The sequence below is a fragment of the Balaenoptera physalus genome (assembly GCF_965194825.1).
Source record: "Balaenoptera physalus genome assembly, chromosome: X".
Taxonomy (NCBI): domain Eukaryota; kingdom Metazoa; phylum Chordata; class Mammalia; order Artiodactyla; family Balaenopteridae; genus Balaenoptera; species Balaenoptera physalus.
In genome coordinates this window covers 129,179,821-129,203,961 of record NC_138903.1, presented here as the reverse complement: position 1 = coordinate 129,203,961, position 24,141 = coordinate 129,179,821, and the positions used below count along the sequence as shown (strand labels likewise).

The window sequence follows — 24,141 nt, the reverse complement described above, 5'->3', positions numbered from 1 at the left end:
AAAACGGGGTTAAACAATGTGTAATTGGGACCCAGAATAGCCAAAAAAAAAAAAAAAAAAAAACCAAAACTTGAAAAAGAACAAATTGGGAGGAATCACACTTCCTCATTTCAAAACCTATTACGAGGCTACAGTAATCAAAGCCATTTCAAAACCTACTACAAAGCTATAGTAATCAAGACAATCAAGACAGTGTGGTACTGGAATAAGGATAGATATATAGATCAATGGACCAGAAATAAGCGTGCAGAAATAAACTCTCACATTTATGTCTTTTCAACAAATGGGGCTGGGACAATTGGATTTCTACATGCAAAAGAATGAAGTTGGACCTCTACCTCACACCATATATAAAAATCAAGTCGAAATGGATCAAAGACATAAAAATAAGACCTAAGACCTAAAACTGTTAGAAGAAATCATAGGTGCAAACCTTCATGACTTCACGTTAGACAATGGGTTCTCAGATATGACACCAAAAGCACAATCAATAAAAGAGAAAAAATAGATTAGTTGGATTTCATCAAAATTAGAAACTTTTGGGCTTCCCTGGTGGCGCAGTGGTTGAGAATCTGCCTGCTAATGCAGGGGACACAGGTTTGAGCCCTGGTCTGGGAAGATCCCACATGGCGCGGAGCAATTAGGCCCGTGAGCCACAATTACTGAGCCTGCGCGTCTGGAGCCTGTGCTCCACAACAAGAGAGGCCGCGATAGTGAGAGGCCCGCGCACCGCGATGAAGAGTGGCCCCCACTTGCCACAACTAGAGAAAGCCCTCGCACAGAAACAAAGACCCAACACAGCCAAAAATAAATAAATAAATTAATTAATTAAAAAAAAAATTAGAAACTTTTGTGCTTCAAAGGACATCATCAAAAAGTTAAAAGACAACGCACAGAATAGAAGAAAACTTTTGCAAATCATATATGATAAGGGACTTGTATTGAGAATATATAAAGAATTATTACAACGCAATAATAAAAAGACACAGGATCTGAATAGGTATTTCTCCAAAGAAAATACAGAATTGGCCAATAAGCACATGAAAAAATGCTTAACACCATTAGCCATCAGGTAAATGCAAATCCAAACCGTAATGAGATTTCACTTCACACCCACTAAGATGACAATAAACAAAAAGAAGGATAATAACAAATGTTGGTGATAGTGCCAAGAAAGTGCAAGCCTCATACGCTGCTGGTGAGAATGTAAATGAGGCAGCCACTGTAGAAAATAGTCTGGCAGGTTCTCAAAAGGCTAAACATAGAATTACCATATGATCCAGCATTTCCACTCCTAGGTATATACCTAAAAGAATGACTACACAAAAACTTGTGCATCAATGTTCATAGCAGCACTATTCATAACAGTCAAAAAGGTGACAACAACCCAAATGTCCCTTGTTGATGAATGGATAAACATGATGTGGTCTATCCTTAAAATGGAATATTATACAGCCATAAAAAGGAATGAAGCACTGATTCATGCTACAATATCGATGAACCTTGAAAACATGATGCTAAGTGAAGGAAGCCAGACACATAAGAGCACATGTTGTATTATTCCACTTATGTGAAATGTCCAGAATAGACAAATCCGTAGATACAGAAAGTAGATTAGTGGTAAGGGCTGGGAGGAGGGAAGAATGGCGAATGACGGCACAGGGTTTCATTTTGGGATGGTGGAAATGTTCTAAAATTGATTGTGCTGACTGTTGTACAAATCTGTGAATATACTATGTGAATTATATCTTAAAATAGCTAGTTTTAAAAATTGTGTCATACTGAGCTTGAGCGTCTGGAGCCTGTGCTCTGCAACAAGAGAGGCCGCGATAGTGAGAGGCCCACGCACCGCGATGAAGAGTGGCCCCCGCTTGCCACAACTAGAGAAAGCCCTCGCACAGAAACAAAGACCCAACACAGCCATAAATAAATAAATAAATAAATAAATAAAAATTGTGTCATCATCTCAAAAACACCAATGTATATGTCTAAAATAGAGACAGTTTTAAGAGAGGGACAGACATTACAGGAGATGCTGATCTGGACAGTATGGGTATTCATATTTATGTAATCCATCAGATCATAACTCCAATTTTCCAGTTCACTTTACCTGCTTACAATGGGGCTGTGGCTTGAAGACTGCTTAGGACCACTGTCTAGTTGATTCAGACTAGTGGCTCCCTTAGTGGCCCCCTTGGTAAGCTGGTGAACCTTCCAGGTTGTGCCCCAGTGGCTCCATATATCAACAGTAGGTTGGCTAAAGAAACTTGTTTCTGGCTCACTGAGGTACCCTCAAATGAGAATGACTTTGCTTAACTTACTGAGCTGACATCATTAGTGCAACCCAGCTTTACTGATCCCAGCATGTCTCTAAGTAGATTTTGATATTCCATAGACGAAAGGCTTCTAGGTCAAACATGCTAGGGAACCACTGCAATAACCTATATTCCCCCTCTGAGAGATGCACAATGTCCATTAGAACGTTAAGGGCTCAAAATTCAACTTAGAAGAAAACTTTTAAACCCAGCATTTCCCGTATTTATTTGACCACTTTGCACCAAACACACACACCCACATATGCACCTGTTTGTTTTGTTTCCTGCATAACACCTATTAACATCCTTCAAAACACGATCCATGGACCACACTTTGGGAAATGCTAACTTAGCCCATCAACAATTGGCGGAAGGAAGAGAGAACTATGACCTTGAAGCTTTCACTATCTGAGGACGTTATCTTGCTTTGAAAAATTTTAATCTTAAAAAAGATGAACATGGATGCATAACGCTCAAATCCCTAGAACAGTGTTTTCTAACCTTTTCCACATGTTAGTCCATGTAGGAAAGGATTGGAATAGTATGGTTTGTAGTCAAGAGACTCCAGGGCTCCTGGGTCCTGCCACCCCAAGTGTTACAAGGATCAGTAGACCTGCATTTCTGCAATCTATGCCACTAAAAAACTGTGGGGAAGTTCTGTTCTCAATAATCCATAGCCAAACCACCCTAATTCAAATATTTTCATGTCGGAGAATTAGTAGACAAGCTGTCTAGGTGATACTTGACTTATCTGGACATTGGAGGATTTGTGCGGACACTAGATTGTTTTTCACATCACTGTGAGATTGACTATAGTTCTGTCGAGGCAGTAGGAAGCGGGTGGAGCATAGGGGGGATTTAACACCAAACTGCCAAATCCAGGAGCAGAACTGGATTCTTTGAGGAGTGAGACTGAGCATGATTGTATCTACACACCTAGCTCTCTTTTTCCCCATCTTTAGCGAGATATAATTGACATATAACATCGTGTAAGTTTAAGGTGTATAACGTGATGATCTGATATACTATATTGCAAAACAAGTACCACAATCAGGTTAGGTAACACATCCATCACCTCAAATAGTTACATTTTTTTTGTCTGTGTGGTGAGAACTTTTAAGGTCAACTCTCTTAGCAACTTTCAAGTAGACAATACAGTATTGTTAACTATAGTCACCATGCTGTACATTACATCCCCAGAACTTACTCATCTTAAAAGTGGAAGTTTGTACCCTTTGACCACCTTCACCCATGCCCCCCCCCCACCCCTGGCAACTACTAATCTACTCTCTCTTTCTATGAGTTTGGTTTTCTTTTTAGATTCCACATATCAGTGAGATCATACAGTATTTGACTTTCTCTGTCTTATTTCACTTAGCATAATGACCTCAAGGGTCACCCATACTGTCACAAATGACAGGATTTCCTTCTTTTTTGTGTGGCTGAATAAGATTCCATCAGCTATAAAGTTGACCCTTGAACAACATGGGTTTGAACTGCATGGGGCCACTTATACATGGATTTTTTTTCACTAAATATGTACTGTGGTACTACATGATCCACAGTTTGTTGAATCTGACTGTGGAGTTATACCTGGATTTTTGACTGCGTGCAGGAGTTGGTGCCCCTAATCCCCGTGTTGTTCAGGGTCGACTGTACATACAGCACATCTTCTTTATCCATTCATCTGTTGATGGACACTTAGGTTGTTTCCATGTCCTGGCTATTGTGAATAGTGCTGCTATGAGCGCTGGGATGCATGTGTCTTTTCAAATTAGAGTTTTCATCTTTTCTGGGTATATGCCCAGTAGTGTGATTGCTGGATCATATGGTAGCTCTATTTTTAGTTTTTTAAGGAACCTCCATACTGTTTTCCATAGTGGCTGCACCAATTTACATTCCTACCAACAGTAAACACCGAGAACTTTTGAGCAACCAGGATTCCTGCGCAAATGGCACGATGAGAACTGTTCATTGTGATAATCTTGCATGGTCTTCCTAAATCATCGACGAAGGATTAGATTATGTGTGGGATGGTCTCTGGATCAGACACTCCTGTAACTCCTTGAAAATCATTCTCTCTACACGTGGTAGTTCCATTAGCCAAATTATTTTGATGAACCAGAGCACTTCTTTCCCCAGGCCTCTCAAATAGCGAAAGAAGAAATATAACTTTTTTTTCAAACATAGCAATTTTGCTTTTATTATTCATTTGCTGCCTTATTCTTGTTTTGGGGAATTTGAGGTATACTGAAGATTTCTGTAGCAGTAAAAATTCTTTCAAGGATCAGATTTCAGAAGGCTTCACCACGTGCTTTCACTTGAAAGACAAATCCAATTCGACATGAAGTTTCATTATGAAGAAACTGTTACATGTGATGACACTGGTTATTGAAAATTGAAATGAAGTGAGAGGAAGCTAACACCGACGTGTATGAGATTCTGCTTTCTTTGAATGACACAAAGAACTCAATATATCTAATCAGCTCTGTTATGCCCACTGGGAACTGAGCTCCGGTGCTATTGTAGGGCTGCTTCTTGATTGCTGGAAACCCAAGTATTAAGCCTTATGTCAGGTACATCAGTAGTTAAAGAGCTTTGTGTGACTGCTGGATCCTGGGAATTGTTTTACTTTCCCTCTCTCGGTTAAAGTAATGATAGTAATAATCTGGGCACAAAATTCATAAAAGAAGGGTCCCAACCAGTCAGCACAGACCGACATTTTGGCTTTTACACTTAACGTCTGAATTATTTTAAACCTAGAGGTAGGCATTGAGCCCATCACCTCTGATCAAGTTTTCTTGTGCTCTGATGAGTGGCCGTAAGCAGAGAGACTTTTAACAGCAACACAACAAGGGAATCTTCTCTCTCCTTCCTAGTGTAGGTTTTGCCTAAGAAGTTCAAGGGCTAAGATGCAGTATATACTTTGATGAGGGTCCACTCTGCTCTGTCTCCCACTCTTGTTCATAAAACTATCCTTTCTGTCTTTCCCTCCCCGCCAACTCTCCCATAACCATGAATCAAATAAGCTTTTGAGTACCTTTTCTTCAGTCTCCAGAGTCAATGTCACCCCAAGGTTACCAGAGCCCCCTGATGTGTGGCTTCTACATCAGTTTTCTCCTTCCCTTCCTCTGTCCTGGAGGCTCGACGTATTGTGTCTATAGTATTCTCAGTTTGCACTTGGTGGAGTTTGGGAGCTGGGGTACATTTCTGAATTGGGGTCTCCTGTTTAGCTGTGCTGTCAAGATAACTCTGGATTCTTTTCATAATTAAAAAAGTCAACAAGCAGGCAATGACTGTTGGATGAGCTATGCCTGCAAAGGTAGTATGAGAGCTTCACTACTCAGTGTCACCATTCTCCCTCCATAATTCTGCCCTGTCATCCATCCAAGAGCTTCAACGTCCTAGATCTTTGTGCCAAATTGTTTTATGATCAGCATTTGAAGTACAAACTACAGGGAGTCCTGCCATGACGAGTAAAATATTTAATGTGTATGTTAAAAGCTAGAATTTGATTACTGACCTGTTAGTCAATAAGTCCCCCAAACAATTCAAAGTAAATTTCCCTAATCTGTCTTGTTCTTTTACCCTGCCTGAAGGATCGCTAATGAATGTGCTGGTTGAATGAACAGAAAGATTGGGAACTCACACAGCACCGGCCTGGATAACGGGCCATGGGCACCAGAAACCTGTTCGTCCCATGCAAAGGTTCCTCTGGAGTACGCTCCTCATCCAGAGATGATTTTCCAATAAAATCAGCCTCGATTTTTGCAAGCATAAGAGCAATCCCCGAGGGAGGAGATCAGGCAATTCAATTCTAGGAACTGCTGTATGGGGCAAAATGAACCTTGAAGCAGTGTTATTTCCTGAAACACGGTCTTGTTTTTTAGTTTCTTTCAGACACATCGATATCCAGTGAGAAATTTGTTTTTTAAACTCCGTCTACTGAGATGTGACCAAAGGATTTAATTACTTACATATTCATGAAAATAACATGAGATGAAAGAAGGTTTGTTTCGTTTTACTGCTCCACAGAAGTTACTGCCTGAACCCTTGTGGCTTAAAGACCAGCTCCCTTAAAGAGAGAGCCAGGGCTATTGGTCAATGCGGACACTGGCCAAAGGCTTCTTCATGCTGTGACGGTGAAGTATGGGGGGAGGAGGAACCGGAGATCAGGAGCTTCTCAGACTCCCCAGCGCTGAGGAAGAGGGCAAGTGTGCGTGTTTCGGCATTGGCTGCTGTGTGTCCCATCCTGCTAGTTTCTGAGCATCAAGATGGCCTTTCCAAAAAATAGGAACCATTACGTGTTGTCACCTGTTAACTGAATGCTCTGTTTCCTTGTCCTAGAGTGACAAAAATGTGCCTTCTGTCATTCTTGAGAATGCTTAATGACATCAAATGCAACTGCCTACGCCTAAGCCCCACCCACAGGGACACTGACATCTTTCCACCCCCCCCCCCACACCCCGCCGGCACCTTCCCTTCTACCTCTATATAGACAGGACAGGTCACTTTAAAATGCCTCAGAGTTAAGCCCATATGGAATATTGACTTCTTTAAAGGAGCGCCTGGTTCCTTTCTAGGAAAAGTTATAACTCACATGAGGGCTAACAAGGAGAGTGCAAAATCAGGCTTCCTCTAAGATTCAACTCAGATTCATGCTGAACTATGACAGTGGAACTTCAAAGTCATATCCTTAGACACCTGCACTCATTCATTCAACAAATACTGAGCTCCTACTGTATGCCAGGGACTGTTTGAGGTACTAAGGTTGCAGCAGTGAGTAACAAAGTTCTCCCTCATATGGACCTGACATTCTCACGGAAAGTGATGCTTCAAAGCTTAGATAGATGCTAGCTAAATAGATCGATCTGACAGAGAGACAGACAGATGGAGAGATACGGTATGCTAACAGTTGCTAAAGAGGAAAACTAAAGCAGGGTCAAGGGGATGGGGGGTGTCTATGCGGGAGGGGTTGCTATTTTGCACGGGGTGGTTGTCCAATGCTGCTGCTCTGGTTTTACAAAGCCTTTGTAAATTTCCTCTTCAGGGCATTCACTATCCACAAGAGAAAATCACTAATATCTTGAAACAATATTACATTGATTGTCTTGATTACCCACTTTTTCATCATCCATGACTCTAAATCACTGTCCTGGACTAGTTAGTTTTCAAAAGTTAAACCCCAATTCAAAGCTCTACCACCCATCACTAAGGACCAGCCAAAGAACCTCACATATGCGTGCTGGAACTTCCCAAGAGGATCTCCCAAAAGCCTCTGCACCGCCATGACGTCCCTGAAGATGGGGCCGGCAATGCTCATCTCCGTTATTGCAGGGCAGCCCTCATTTGGGTAGATTTAAAAACACATAGCATTTTCTAGTTGCATCATATACGAAAACAGATGTTTCTGTAGTGCTAGGAAATAGTAGGGTCTCCTGTTTCTTTTAAACATCCTCCTCTACACTCTTGTTTCAATCACATCAAATCTATTTTTGGAAGTAGGTGGGGTTTAAATTACATATGAATGCATATACGTGTGTTGAGAGAGTATATACACGTCTACGCAGATCTTCAAAGCAAGCTTACCAGCTTGTCGAATTTGCTTAGTAAACCCTGGCGTCATGATTTGAGGCCAGTTAACCTTTCACTTAGCCAACGTGGGTAGTAATACACATCTCCAGCTGGTGGTAGAGAAATGAATAAGGTGTGCTTCTCCATGGAGATGCTATTATTAGCAGATTCCTGGCCACTCCCACTTAGAGGGTTTGATAACGCGGAGACCAGTGGGTGTGGATGAGCCTCTTGGCTGCCCCAGGCTTGCCCGGCCAGTAACTCACAGGGCCGCCATGGAGGTAGACAGCCATCCACTCCCTGAAGCTGCTAACAAAATAAGCAAAAATCCAGAGTTTTCTGAAATATTTTCCCTAACTACGTGGACCCCACTTGTGGGAACATGGGGGTTAAGAGAAGAAGGAAAGCAGTCAAAATATTTGGGTGTGGCGAGGACAGGGAACTGGACACTGAGGAAAAGATCTGCAACGTCATCAGCAACAATTTTATCTCGGATTTAAATTACCTCGGAGCATGAGGGTAGATGGATGCACAGAGTATACAGATGTGTGTGCATGTAAAAACTGGATTATAACGACACGTGATCTACCGCCATGCTACAAATTCTACAAATGGAAACATTTTCCTGTGGAAGAATGATTTACCTTTTTTTTTCTTCTTCTTTTTTTTAATGTTGACTCTCCAGATAACTGCTGTTGGTTTAGGCAAAAGCTTTAATAAAGCAGAAACTATTTGTTTCCTATTTCAGTCCCTGACCAAAGTAAGTCATTCCTCCTGTCCTCAGTCTCCCTAAACTAGTGGTCAACGAAATAACTTATGACCCCCGGCTTCTGACTTTGAACGTGTTCTGTGGTAGATGGAGGACGGATGTAGCGTTTTGGAGCCCTGCGCATAGTTACCAGGGGGGCCATGCATCATTTCTCTAGAAATAAAAATAGCCCTACTGTGCTTACATTTGTGGATGATAAAAATACATTCAGAAAGAATTTGTATGTCTGTGGAATGAATTCAGAAAACGAAGCTAGAATAATAGTGTTATGTGTCATGCCTACCGAAAATAGTATGTCTTAGTGTAGCCTAGATGTTTGAATAACGTGAAAGGTACTGTATGAAAATTAAAATTTTTCAAATGTAAGAAACAATCAAGGGTTGGTAAAGCCACAAGGGAACAGCTGGAGGCTCAGAGACGCCCTGCAGGAGCGAGAGTTACATAAAAGTCCACAGAGAAGGATTAGCCAGATGTAATCAGAAAGGATTTGACGTCTATTTCCCCACAAACATTTTTTAAAGGGTGCCTTATAATCCATCCCTACTCGCACCTTTAACTTTCTGGAACAAAAGAATCCTGTTTAGCGTTTTCTTAGTTGTGTCTACACTGTACTACTCTCCTCTTCATGCTAAAAGTGGGGCCCGAGTCTTTGCCGGTGTGTTGTTTCCAGTAAGCTTGGTATTTCCTGCTCCTGTGAAAAACGCCTCTTCTCCTTAGCTGCCTCGACCTCTCAGATATTGCTCACAACACGCATGTGCTTTCCTCTCGTCGTGCCTTTTGAAAGTGTTGTTCTCTTTTGAATGGCTTCATCCCCACTGTTCACTGGGGCCCCTGCTGAGCTAGGGAGAGCCCCCTCCAAGCAGGTGCTCGATCCTGCATCCCATCCACGGAAGATGCTGCATACGCTTCAATCACAGAGCCTGTAGGGCACGATGTGTCCGTTTCCTCCCAGAGTGTGCCAACTTTCAGGGCAGAAGCTTTCCCTAACTCCTCTCCCTTTCAATGGAGCCTGGCACACAGTAGGTGCACAAATCATGTTGGTTAAAAGAACACATGACATGACTTCTTGGAATTTTGAGCAGATCAGCCATGTGATTCTGAGTTTTCAACAGTTTTCTGAAAGATCGCTGAATGGTAATGTTAAAATTCTAGGGCTTCCCTGGTGGCGCAGTCGTTGAGAATCTGCCTGCCAATGCAGGGGACACAGGTTCGAGCCCTGGTCTGGGAGGATCCCACATGCCGCGGAGCAACTAGGCCCGTGAGCCACAACTACTGAGCCTGCGCGTCTGGAGCCTGTGCTCCGCAACAAGAGAGGCCGCAATAGTGAGAGGCCTGCGCACCGTGATGAAGAGTGGCCCCAACTTGCCGCAACTAGAGAAAGCCCTCGCACAGAAACGAAGACCTAACACAGCCATAAATAAATAAATAAATAAATAAAATTTAAAAAAAATAAAAATAAAAAATAAAATTCTAGGTGTAACTCTTATGTATCAAAAACTGGGTTGACTTGTGCGCATGGAGTAAACGAAGTCGTCCATTTTTGTTTAAGCAGCAAATGCTTATACGAAGCACAGAGTTAGAAAGTAACATGCTACTTAATGAAGTACAGGATAAAAAAAGGTGTTTTCAAAATGTTGCTTAAAAAAGTGGCTGAATTTCCTTTAAAATGGTTTGACTGCACCTTTGCTGGCTTGCTTGAGGCCGCTCTGCTGCACCAATAACTGGGTGCTTTCTGTTTCCATTTTATCATCATGGTTCTTAGTGTTAATTGACCACCTAAAGAAGAAACGTTCTCATCAAGCTTTTAGAAAGATGAGTGGTGATAATGAGACAAACCAACATGCTTGAAGTTTTGAAGAAACTCTTCCTTATAAAGTTAACATAATCGAAGTTGGCATAATTGTTAAAGTGCCTGCAAATGTGCAGATTCATTAATTTTTGAAGCATTTGTTGTCATATTCTCAGAAACCAAAGGTTAGATAATAAGACTTTTAAAGCCAACAACAAATTTATAGGCACTGAAAGTGACCATGTGTGTCCTAAGAGGTGATGAGAACAAGGCAGCAGGTTCAAAGTGGAAAGAGTTGCTGGAATCTCGGGGTTCTGGGCAGTCCACTCTCTAGGTCTCAGTTGTCTCCTCTGAGATTCCCTAGATGATGCTACTCCAAGTACCAAGGAAAAGGAGGGTGCCCAGAAATCTGTGCAAGTTTCATTAGCTATGAAGATGACTGCTAGAACCTTCTTCCTCCAATTATAGCTATCTGGACGACACAGAGAGCACATTTTATTTTACGTAGCTGTTTAAAAAGAGGTTTTATTGTTATCTTTCCTTTAACTACCTTTAAAATGGCCAGAGCCGATTAGAGGGTGACTATGCTTTAGCTGACATCGTAGAGAGCACACTGATGACTGCTGGCTTCGGGGATCTCATTCAGAGGGACCTAACCCTAAACGTCCCCTCCCCTCATTGAGAACTGCTCCCCAGGACACCCACAACTGATAAAAATCACTGACAGTGTGACACAGTAAAAGACACAGGAGATAGTCTATCATTTCAGACATGGGGGATTTCTTTCCTTCCCGTGGTGGACTTTTTCAATCATCTGCTCACCTCGAATACTCTCGTTAGAGACTGGACACCAGTTAATAGGTCCTAGGTTTCTCAAACCACCTACGGAGGCCAGGCCTCCATGTGGTCCTTCTATTTTGCATAGACCGGAGCATCCGATTCTGTATCCCATGAGCCAGTGTGCTGGATAAAGGTGCCCTCTGGTCCAACACACACATTTGGGAAACCCTGGGTAAGACAAAGATAAGTTGGCCTCTTTCTACAGGACCTCTCTGAGCCTGCGTTATCCACAGGGTGCTCCAGGAAAGGGCTGGCACGGTGTCTGCCAAAGCTCCGTGGTGCTGGAGCCTTTTGTTCCAGAAGGAGACAGTCCCACAAGACTCGGCAGAATACGGTACAGAATCCATGGCCTTATCATTCTGAGAGGACATGGAGATTGCAGGGATGCAAGTCACCTTTGGTCACAGGGGTCATCCAAAAGGCTCAACCCAACATCCTTGGAGCCATGTTAATCTATCTAACATATTTCTTTAAAACTTTAGTGATGTGGCTTGTCCCTCATTTCATGAATGCATGAGGCAGAAATTATGGGAAAAGGCATTGTGTGTGTGTGTGTGCCCGTGTGCATGTGTGTGTATAAACGCATATCTAGCAAGGAAGGAACATATCCGATTTCACACCACAAGCTAGTGTTAGATTCAGGACTAGACCCCAGGTCCACGGGCTCTTTGTTTATGTTTAATAACTAGTGGACTAATTGATGATTCACAGTAACAAGGCAGAGGTCTTCAATGTTATCCGACTCTACCAAGCTCATTTCTTTTATGTGGATAAGCTCCGAGGGCCCTAGGCCATCATTTCTTGGGAGCCTCAGTTTCCAGCCGGTCCTTTCACTGTCTGCCACCTCAGCACCAGTGTCTCAAGCCAGCAGTCTCTGAAGTCCTGGTCCGAACGTCCCTTCCTCCACTCCCCCTCCCCCATCTTCTCCGATAGTGATAACCAGAAGCACTTTCCATCCCGAGAGCTTCCCTTGTACCTTATCTGTCCCCACTTAACAAACATATGTCTCTCTATCTTGTATTTAGTTCTTTACAAACCGATTTGATCTCTCCTCCTGGACTCTAAACTCCTCGAGGGTAAGACCTGTGTCAGATTTATTTTTAATTCCCCCAGCATCTATCACAGTTCCTGGAATGCTTGGCGATCCTCAATAAATATTCACTGGATGAATAAATGAATAATGCACAAACATCGTGGTCAGGAAAATCTTTGTGGCTATTTGTCATTTTCAATAATGAAACCACCATATCTATAAGATGGATCAGTGCCTAAAGAAAGCTGTAATTTCCTAAGCAGAGTGGATTCGGATCCCGATTCGTGAAAGACAACCACCACGTTGCTTAACGTTGTTAACGTGTAAACGCAAGGAAGAATTTCATGCTTGACAACTGCTTGCTGCCCACCCTTTTGGTAACAGATGTCAACCTCGGTTAGATTCAACTCAACTTATTAGTGCATGGCTTTTAGCCAAAAGCAATTCACATTTGCAGAAGTGTACTACCACATATGTCTTAATAACAGAAATGTGTTTTTTAAAAAAATGTATGCGATAAGTCACATATGGTAAAAGAAATCTGTACATCTCTCAGGCCTTGTTGCCACAATGAAGCTTGCAGATAATTGCTGCAGAACGTTCCCAGACAAGCGAAAGTCTCTCTGACACATTAAAGAGGCACGGTTTGAACATACTAATCAAGCTTTGATACGGGCATGGTTCCAGTTGACTGATAGGTACACCAGCATCTCTTGTCCTGATCACTGATCTTAAGAACGTACAATTTTGATTCTTATCCTCAGAGGTAATATTGAATGTTTCAAGGTAAAGTCGTTAGTGTATCCAGGTACATTATGTGCTTACATTCACTAAGCATATATTTAATTTCTCCTTTGTATGGAGTGTAATTAATGTGTACCACCGTCTCCCTACGGTGATGAAAGAAGCTTACAACCATGAAGGTATTAAAAATAAATTAAACAAGTGGTTGAGAAATAGGGAGGGGGGAGGCGAACCTTTAGAGAAGAAAATATACAAAGTAAATAACATTGTGAATCATTTACCCTCACTTGAATTGAAAGCTTAATTAGCCTTAGTTAGATCTTGGGAAGTAATAGAATTTTAGAAAATGTATATGCCATTTGCAATATATCCATCTACACACAACTTGGAAGACTACCAACATGCTCCAGCTATGTGTTTACGGGTTTCTGAGGCACCACTGCCCCGTCAATGGACCTCATATCCATAACGATTTTCAATGATCCTGAATTCAGAATGGTCTCTGTGCTCTGAATAAGGATTAGGTGATACCTCAGCCCCAGAAAGTCCTGAACACAAGATAAAGGGCTCAGTAAATACCTACTCAGTGTTTTAGAGGACAAAAAGAGAAAGGGTTCATAGTTTAACTTTCACTGTCATGGAAAAGTTTACATCTGCGCCTTTTCCTACCTGACCAACCAGAGCAGGGGTCAGCAAACTTTTTCTGTAAGGGGCCAGATGGTAAATATTTTTGGTTTGGTGGTTTGTACAGTCTCAACTCTGCCACTGTAGCACAGAAGGAGCCACAGGCGATACTGAAACAAATGAGTATAGCTGTGTGCCAATAAAACTTCTTTTATGGACACTGAAATTTGAATTTCATATAATTTTCACATGTCATGTAATAGCCTTCTTTTGATTTTTTTCCCCAACCATTTGCCAAACTCTGCACCAGAGGATGACATCCAATCACACATAATGATCATCTTCACCAATCTGTGTTCATACGTGAGTTGTAAATGATGCCTCCAGACCTCTACTTTTCCAGCAAGGCTGTACACACTTTTCATTGTACGCCCAAACAATCACATGTTAATTCTCATACACAAGATCAAGCCAATAACTGGTCAGAGGCAAAGCAGTTAGTATGACCCAGAGCAACGTAGGAACATTTTACACATGGCATGAATCAGAAGAAGAGAATGGACGCCTTGGTCAGTTACAACATACGAACCCTTTGGCCCTGACACCCTACTAGGGTAGGTACCAGTCTTATTAAGCCTCCAGGCCATGTTCCTGAAAGGACTGTTTTCTGGGATGTGTCCAATTTGTTTACTTGTTCATTCATTCAGAAAACACGTAACAAACCCTGACTCTACTTGGGATCGCAGTGCACTGTGTGTAACTGAAATTCTCTGGCAGACATCAGAAACGGAAGGAGGACCACTATACGTGAAACTTTAAAAAACTTCGCTTCTGCTCTGCTGTCAGGCAGTTTAATTGAGCCGTGCTCTGAAATTCCTGTCCCTGAGCTGAGGTCTTGAAGAAGGCTGTCTTCTTAAAGTACCCAGATGGCTGTGGCTGGGCAACTGAGTTAGGTATCAGGTATTAGGTACCAAATGCAACAGGACACTCAAACTCATGCTGACAGCGGTATCTTATTTAATTAGAAGACAATTCTAAACACCTACCAGTTGGTTGTGACTTAGGTTTGTTACTGGACAGATCTTCAAATATATTTAAAAGTAAAACATTGTTCCACATTCTATTAGTAATCCTTTGGCTCTTCTAGTTTTCCTGTTTTCTCTTTACAACATTCCTTAAAGTGCTAGACATTCGATAGGGTATGTACTGTGAATTAGCCAGAGCTCATAAAAAATATAATTATCTGTAGGGTCGAATTCTCACAAGGAGCAGACAGAAAGCTCGTCCCACTTCCAGGCCATCAGTACGATTTAATGAAGCCCCGCACACTGCCAATAGGCTGTCTTGTGCACGCAAAGATGGAGCTTGGGACTCACTTCCTATCGGGAGGGCTTGAACTTGGAGATGTCTGTCCCACTGAGGGCCAGATTTACACTCCGCCAGCCTCTGCCCCATCCCTCGTGACCTGGGGCATGCATCTGCCCGCGGGTGGACTGCAGGGAGGGGTGCAGTCGGACTATGGGAAAGAAGATCACTAATGGCCCACCCAGGGACTCAAGACCTGGCCTTGGCCTCATTAGCACCATCCTCTAATCCATGGAGCTTGCCTGCCATGGGCTCGCAGTAGAGAAGCCTTCCGGGCAAAGGCAGAAAAGAAAGCAGGCTGCAGAGAAGATTTCAACCCCAACCAAACAACCAGACCAAAATTCAGCTACTAAAAATGCTCCCATAGGACGACTATAGCATAATACATCTCCAGACCACAGATAGCCCTCCAGAGGCTACAGAAGGCTGATAAGGAGTATTCCATGGCCTAAGAAAATTAAATTTAAAAACAAAGTACACAAAACCTTTTGGAAAGATGAATTGGAGCTTGGATTTAATGGTGTGCTAAACACTACCCTGGTGACTTGGAAAAGTTAATTATTTTATAAAACACAAGCAGCCCTCTTGTCACTGGCATTAGCTGAACCATTCTCCCAGAAACTGTTAAAACTCAATGCAGTCCCAACTAGATAACTGTATAATTAACTATATATATCCAACTCTATCAATAATAACATTAAATGTGAATGGATTTAACAATCCAGTCAAAAGGCAGAGACTGTAAGACTGGGGGAAAAAAACAAGATTTGACTATATGCCATCTACAGGAGACACACTTTATATTAAAAGATACAGATTAAAAAACAAATCAACGCACTCCCCATTTCTGCATTTGTTATCCACTCTAATGGAAGTCGGCTGACATAAGTTAACACATAGTTCCTAGAGATGTGATATTACCAGACCTGTAGTAACCTGGCAAATAGAGCAGATCTTCCCTAGGCCACATGGCTGGTGGAACTGGTATGCATCATAACACTGCAATCAGATGTCACAAACCCAAATGACAAGACAGCCATCTTTAATTTGAAAGTCTCCCTTCTGGAAGAGACAGGCTGTCTAAGATGTACTATATTTAAAAGAGTGCTGTGCAGCTTGTTTATAATTTAAGAGTGTCTCATAAAATGCCTTGGAAATAGCTCTCTGTTAGCTAGAAAAACCTTCAGTTAAATATATTTTTATGAGCTTTTCATTAACAGAGTAGCGAGGCCTTGATGCTGAGGTGCCAAACCTCCCCACGTGGCTGGAAATCACTTGGCACATTTTCAGCCATTTACGTCTCTGTCATAGGTCCAAGGTTTGCAATTAAAAATGTAATCTTTTTAGCATGTGCAAAACCCAAAGGCTTGAAGTACTCTGCATTGAATATGATTATAATAGTATTTGGCAGCTATTCATGGACGGCACATATTAATTTATGTAAACTGGGCATAACTTGGAGCACTTCCTCATCAGGACCACAGGAAAAATCAAAAAGCTGGTCCCTGCTCATTGGAGGGTTTTTTTTTTTTTTGCTTGTTTTGTTTTTGTTTTTGTTTTTAAATTGTCACGAATAGAGATGAACTCAAAATCAAGGTCTCTTTTATGACCTTCTTTTTTGACATGCCTGGAGTACATTCAAATGAACATTTCCAACTAATAAAAAAAAATAACTTACTTTACAGGATTATTCTTAGATTTTGCCTTTTCAACAGCCTGTGAACAGAAGAAAAAAATGCAATTAGACAACATTAGCAGGCATAATCTTTGTAACTAGTTATCAAAACAATAAGCAATATAAAATGCTCTTCAGAAACATGAGGAGCTAACCAAGGCAGGCTGCTGGAGATAAGCAGACGGAAGACCCAGAAAGCAATTTTCCTCTCCCGGGGAGCGTGGTTACTGGTCCAAGTGCAGCTTTCAGACACAGGCGGGCACTGCCAGGGTTGCCTGGGAAATTCAGCAGTGCCTGTGACAGTGGGCCCTTAGGGTCATAACTCCATCCTCCTCTCTCCACTCTTCCCTCTGATTTTTTTTTTTTTAACTTGAGCCCTGTGCTTGTGGAAAACAGTGATCATTAAGAACTCCCCCACTCCCACTCCATCCTTTCATGTTCTGGAAAATGGCTAATTTCAAAGGACCACACTGCCATCCACATTCTGAGATAAGACTCAACTCCATCTTCCTCATGACTCCCCTAAGTTTCCTGGATGGTTCTCCTTTCTATTTGGGATGACCATCTGTTGATCACTAGAAAGGGATGGATGATTTATTGAGACCTTGTCTCTGTTGGGTGAAAGAGGACAGAGAATCTGGTTTATTGTTCTTTTTTGTGAGTGTATTTTGAGCTCAAATAAATTGAGAATGTATACCGAGAAGAGACCAGGTCTTTAAAATGGACGTGTGAACTTTGTATATGCTTGACTTATGTCTGAAATTTTAGAATTAAAACTATAAGCTCTCTGTATCTGTCTGTATGTTTATATGTCTGTAATTCAGGAAAGTCTTTCCCTCTAATTATGTGAATATGTAATATTTTCCTACCTCCAGATAATACCAACCAATTAGATTTTAAATCCCTTACACTAAAGGAGCCCATTGTGATTGGCTTAGAGATAAGTAAGTATTCATATAATTGGCCATTCTCAATATTTCAGAAATATCTCATCTCCCTCCTCCGCGTGCACCTGCTTGGCTTATGACAGGGTGTGGAGGCAGACACAGAGGGAATGGTCATGGGCACATCTGGGGATTTTTAGATCTCTGGTGGGAAACCGTTTACCCTGCATTGCTCCGGCCCCCTGGCTGCACCTGCCCGGTGATAGAAAGGCCAAAGTATCCATTTCTAAAATCATTTTTATGAGCAGATACCACAAAAGGGCAAGGGCTGACCGATGGCTTGGATCAATTTCCTCCCGTGGAACCTTTAAGAAAACACACACCAAATCATCGAAATGAGGAAATCTCTGGGCCTCTCGGCCTGTGTGCCTTAGATATGGAGGCTGGTCCCAGTTTATTGCTGAACCCATTGATCTGTGTACAGTCCATTTATCATTCATGAAAAGAGCTAGTGATCTTCACAGTATATTAGAAGAAACAACTCAGATCATCTGTCAACAGCCCTCTTATTTCTGTTTCCCTCTCCACAGGGATTGCATCTCCTTCGATTCTTCTGGAATTAAAATGTTGCTAGGCAACACCGCTGGGGGCGCTGATGGCAGAATGGCTACAGTCTATCAAACTGTTTAAGCACCTGGAGGGTTATAGTGATGATTTTTTTTCATACTTCTGTAGCATAATTATGTAATCAGAACCAAACTTGTACCCCGCCAAACTCTTTCAGGCTGTAGAAATAACATTCAGTATGGGGAGCGTTGAAGCAGCGGTTTGCCAACCTCAGCGTTCTTCAGACTCTTTTAAAAGGTATCCATTTGGAGACCTTTATATCTGTGAATCCTGGAGGTGGGTGAGGGCTAAGAGATGAAGAGAATACTGCTATAAATTAGAAGGCAGAGGCAACCACTTGTAACAATTTATAATCTAACATTGGACTTGACATTCTGAATGACCAAGGCATAAGCATACTGAACCTTTCTATGCATAACAACAACTCAGTGCACTTGGAAGCAATTTGTTTTAAATCAATGAAATACTTCCCCAGTTTAGACATTAGTGTTGGAAATCCAAGTCCTTCTCTTCTATCAAGTCTCAGGTTCTGTTTCTAGATAAATACCCGTTAATATTTGGGCACTTTCTTTGGCTCGGTAGGCAAAAATCATTTTCTCACCATCTGTGCCTGAGGTTGTATTTTGGCAAGTATAGTGAGAAAGAGAGGGAATGAGGTAACAGGTGAAAATGAGGAAACAAGGACTATGCGTCTGGCTGGCCCAGTCATCTCTCACAGGTGTTTAGGGTATGAATGCCTGTCTCTGAGCAGTCCCTTAAGGGATGCTGAAAGGAGGAGCCAGATGCCGGCAAGGAGTGGGGGAGAGACCTTGACCTTCATTACAGAAGCGCAGCCAGTCTGCACGCCCACGCTGGCCTTTTCTACCACCTTTTCTCCCCCAGTCCTGGCTGGTGGAATAGGATATGGCAGCGGGCTGAAGACAGGCCATTGTGGAAATCACGCGAATCCACTTTTCCCAACCCCTTAAAATCCAAACAAATCTGTTCTTAAAGAAGACTTAGATTATCACAAAGTAATGGACACGGTGTTCCAGTGGTTTCCTTTTAAAGCGAGCTAGATGTGATGGGCTGAGCATGCCACTGGCAGAAGACGGGGAGGAGAGAAATCAAAGTGACAATGCTTAACCTAGCTTTGATTCAGCGACATGTTTTCTGAAAAGTCCTCTCTTCTCTGCGTGTCGGGACTGTCACTTAGACCCAGTTATTTTTCTCTAATCAGGAGGCACATAATCATGTTCAAGGCCAGTTTCTTTGAAACATATGTCTTTTTATACAGTCATTATAGGAAAATAACTTCATTCAAATTAATTTTTTCCGGGTTGCTTGGATAGTGATGGAAAACAGGCTGAGAGGTTTTCTTTGGAGATTAACCCAGGATCATTCCAGAGTCCCCAGAGCTCTAGTGAGATGCTCTCATGTCACCCTCCTGTGCGCTCATCTCCAAATGAAATGGTTGCAGGGGGTGTCCGCCAGGCATGAGAAACGGCTCACCATTTGCGATCTCCACTTTCACTGTAATTTGACTTTGTTTTAAGCACACTATAAGGAATTATTAAGGGACTTTGAAGAAAAGTTAAGTGAGTTATTTGCATGCAAAATATATATGGCTTTAAGGTAAAAGAACTAGTGGAGAAAATATACAAGGAGAAAATTCCTCTTTTCCTTTTACACAAGTTCCAGATACATGATCAAGAATGTGATATACCCTGCAAAAGGAGGGAAATCAAAATGAAATGATACAGTGTGATTCACCAAGCATTAAGAGGGCTACATATTGGGATTACAGCTAATTTTGAGTTTAAAAACATACATTAAAGTAATTTAAACTGATTGGAAAATGGAGGCTAGATAGTTAACACTTATGCTGCTTTAATTTGTAATGTCTATATGCTTTTCAAAACCTATATTCTACTTATTTTGTGCCACGTTTCCCTAACATGATACTTATCTGGCCATCAAGGAAGTTCCAACATAAGATAAGAGGATAAAGGGACTTCCCTGGTGGCACAGTGGTTAAGAATCCGCCTGCCAATGCAGGGAACATGGGTTCGAGCCCTGGTTCGGGAAGATCCCACATGCCGCGGAGCAGCTAAGCCCGTGCGCCACAACTACTGAGCCTGTGCTCTTAGAGCCGGTGAGCCACAACTACTGAAGCCCACATGCCTAGAGCCCGTGCTCCACAACAAGAGAAGCCACTGCAATGAGAAGCCCGCGCACTGCAACGAAGACCCAATGCAGCCAAAAATAAATAAATAAATAAATTGAAAAAAAGACAGGATGATAAAATAAATTAAAATGTTAAGAAACATACTCCAATATGGTGCAACAAGATGCAATGGGCTATAACTGGAAAGAGTGCTGTGCTAGAAATCCACAGACCTGGGTTCTGCTACCAGCTTCGCCATTTCCTATCATCATGGCGTTAGCGATGCGGCTAAGGCCTGTGAGCCTCAGTTTCTTCATTTTAAAAATGAAGACCATCATTCCTGCCCTGTCTACATCAAGGCTGGTTGTGAGTAGCCAACATCGACGACAGTGCTCTAGAAACCACAGCATGCTAAGCAAAAAAGTGCATCTTGATTGCGACCGCATTCCACATAGGCATCAGTGCGTACATTTTTTTTTTTTTTGCACATTGATGGATATTTTTATTTTGCTCTGCAGAAACTGAACACATTTTTATTTTTACTGGACTACAGTTGATTTAGAATGTTGTGTTAGTTTCAGGTGTACAGCAAAGTGATTCAGATACATATTATTTTCAAAATTTTCCATTATAGTTTATCATGGGATATTGAATATAGTTCCCTGTACTATACAGTGGGTCCTTGTTGTTTACCTGTTTTATACATAGTAGCGTATATCTGTTAATCCCGAACTCCTAGTTTATCCCTCCCCCACCCCTTTTCCCCTTTGGTAACCAGAACTTATGGTTCATACATTTTTATAGCCAGAGGGTTGATGGGCTTTCTGACCAGTGACCAGGTTGTAGTATCAAATCTATGGAGTTATTCCAACGAGGATTACAGAAGCCATTCAGTTCCTCTCTCCATATCAGAAGCAGTTCTGGGGTGAACAGAATGCTTCTGTCTGTAAAGTCCTACTCGACGAAGACTTTGATGTGTTTAGACCCTGCCAGGCCTAGCCCAGCAGGAGAGAGGGCCCTCTACCTTCACACAGGCCTCTGCCCTGAACCTTCTTGGGATTGGCGTTGGTGGTAGAGAGGTCAGGATACCCGACACTGTGGAGGCACAAGTGCACATGCTACTCCCCACCCCCCCGCCACTCTCTCCTCCTGCAAGGAAGCCTAGGAAGCATCGTTCTTTTCGCAGTGACTTCTTCATCAGCCTTCCCTCCTCTCACACCCACTCCATCAGGAGGGCTCTTTGCTTTTTCACTAATATTTGACCCTGAGGTTGGGAAGCCCTGAAGACGCTGCTCTCAGTGACCCTCCTCCATGATATGGCAGCTTGAGAAATTATATTCCCAGGGAGAAGACACTCATCTCGTCCCAAGGGGTGTTTATGAGCCAATTCTTGTCTCATTACCAGCATTGTATTCTTCTTGGTATCCTGCTAAGCAGCAAATTTATTTCCTCAGGACGGATGATGTGGCTAAGGACAGGCTTAGAGTTGCTCACTCATTAAATCTAGCTTCCTAAAAAGAAGAAGGACCTTGTCTTTCTGTTACATGGAGAATCTTTTTGCTGCACCAAAGCTGAAGTGACTCAAGGGCCACACTGAATTACATGAACCATCAAATGTAGTTATCGTGAAAAAATAGAAGGAAGGAAGGAAGGAAGGAAGGAAGGAAGGAAGGAAGGGAGGGAGGAAGGAAGGAAGGAAAGTGGCTCTCCATTGAGCCCCATCCTCCGGGGCAGACAGAACATCATATTTCTTTAGGGAGAAAATGCTACATATAAAGCACTTAGGAAACTTGTTAGTCATCTTCTATATACTGACTGAACTTTTACAAAATTCTTCGGTAAGGTAATTCGGCCCCAGTGACTACATATCATGAACTGTTACTTTAGTCCAATAGACAAGTATACTATATTCATAAAAATATTTGGAGAATATTTTTGGGCTTTTAAGAAGCATGCCCTGAACATTTATATCCAGACTTATGACGTTACACCCCCCTGAGACTGACAGAAAACAAACTCAGTGCAGTATGTTTCCTGTCTGTTGAGACCATCAAAGTGAGCACTTAGGAGGCCTAGAGAGATTGGAGCCATGGATTCATTTTACAAGGCTACGTAGTCAGGGACTGCTTTCCTCCGTAATCAATAAGCATACTGTCAGTCAAGCATAAAATGCGATTCTATTACCATTGTTTTGCATGTCTTTTACATTTCTTGTTTATATGTTTTTCCCTGGCATTCTACTAGCAGATACACCCAAACTGCATCTATACAATACATTTCTTGATAAAAAGTGAAAAGTCAATCATTCAGATAGTTTCAAATAACTGGATACTACGCATTATGGAAAGAAGACAGAAGAGCAATCGACTGCACTGGTTTTGTATTTCTATGTTTTACCTTTAATTTTTCATGGGGCAACTCTGCAAGACACAGCCATACCTTCATTTAGTGGCATGTACTGGTAAACTGCATTGATTGCTAAGTTCAGAAGAGAAACTCCTCTATTAACAAATGAACTCATCATTAGGGTATTCAGATGGTCAAAAATCAATACCTACAGAATTGGTTAAATCAATTAAAGAGACATATCCTGAGAGCACTTGCACAAATATAAAAATGAATTGCTTAATTACAGCATTTAAATAGATTTCACTGGAATGAGTAAAACATCAAGAGGCTTATCTGATATCCTATGGGCTGAGGTATCAGCTGGCAGCACACACGCACACCCAGGATTGCAGCTTAACAGGAGAAAATGTCACTCAGCATTTTGCAACACCTGGATGCCTGCCTGAATTTCTGACTTTACAGCCAGGGATGACAATCTCTAGGAAGACACTCCCCACTATATTTAACCCTCTGGATGAGTGCCCAGGAGGGAACATGGAAACATCCTGTATTTAAATCTTGAACCTGAAAGAAGCAAAAACACCTTCCCTAGCTTTAGAGTATTGGGCTTCTCCGATTTTAATTTAATTCATTGTTTTCGATGCATACATGATGTAGGCCTGTGCTAGACACCATGGGGGCAGGATTAAAATTTTGACAGGCAGAGATTGGAGGGAATTTGTTCCAGGTGTCCGGCACCTGATAGTCACTTAATAAACATGGGCTGGGTAAAAGAATTGGGGCTGATTGTGCAGTCTGAGAAGCCTGAGCACTGCTCCGGCGGGTCCCCAGCTCTGTGAAGAGAAGAGAAGAGGCCTCTGGAGGAAAAGCTGGGCTCCAGGACCGTGTGCATCTGGATCCATCCTGCAACTGCCCACGAGGCTCGAATTCACGCCCCAACGAGGAGGGAGTACGGAGCGGTCCAGACAGGGTACATTTCCATCCTGCTTTCTGGCAGAAGGCTGTGCCCTCCTCACTCTTCCTGCAGCTATGGTCTTGCTGGAGACTTACTACTTCTCACTGGGACTACAGCCACTGCCTCTTCTTTGGGCCGCTGGTCTCCCTAGTGTTACCCCATTTTACGCTCCCTTTGATCATGAACCCTTCATAGCTCCCCAAGGCTCATCGAATTCCTGATCAACTTCACCCAACCTGCCGCTGAAGACCCTGCCAAGGCCAGTTGAATACAGGCCTCATAGCGGGTCCTACTTGCCCCTGCATGTGTATTTCGCTAACAAGGCAACCAGTAGGAGTTTTTTGAGTGTCTGGCCCAAAGATGATGTGATAACAGGATTCAGAAGTGCCTGCATTCCATTAAGGCTTGCTCCCTCTAGGCTGACTCTTTTGCTGGATACAAAATCCTTTAGC

General features: G+C 42.3%; 1 protein-coding gene across 4 annotated transcripts in view; it reads right to left on the bottom strand.

Moving 5' to 3' along the window:
• AFF2 (ALF transcription elongation factor 2) overlaps positions 1–24,141 on the bottom strand; it is a 486,511-nt gene that overhangs the window by 68,639 nt on the left and 393,731 nt on the right. For all 4 annotated transcript variants that reach the window (XM_082445730.1, XM_082445732.1, XM_082445731.1 and 1 more), the window contains one exon: positions 16,732–16,769. In XM_082445730.1, coding sequence (XP_082301856.1) covers positions 16,732–16,769 — 38 coding nt within the window. The remainder of the gene's footprint in view (positions 1–16,731; positions 16,770–24,141) is intronic.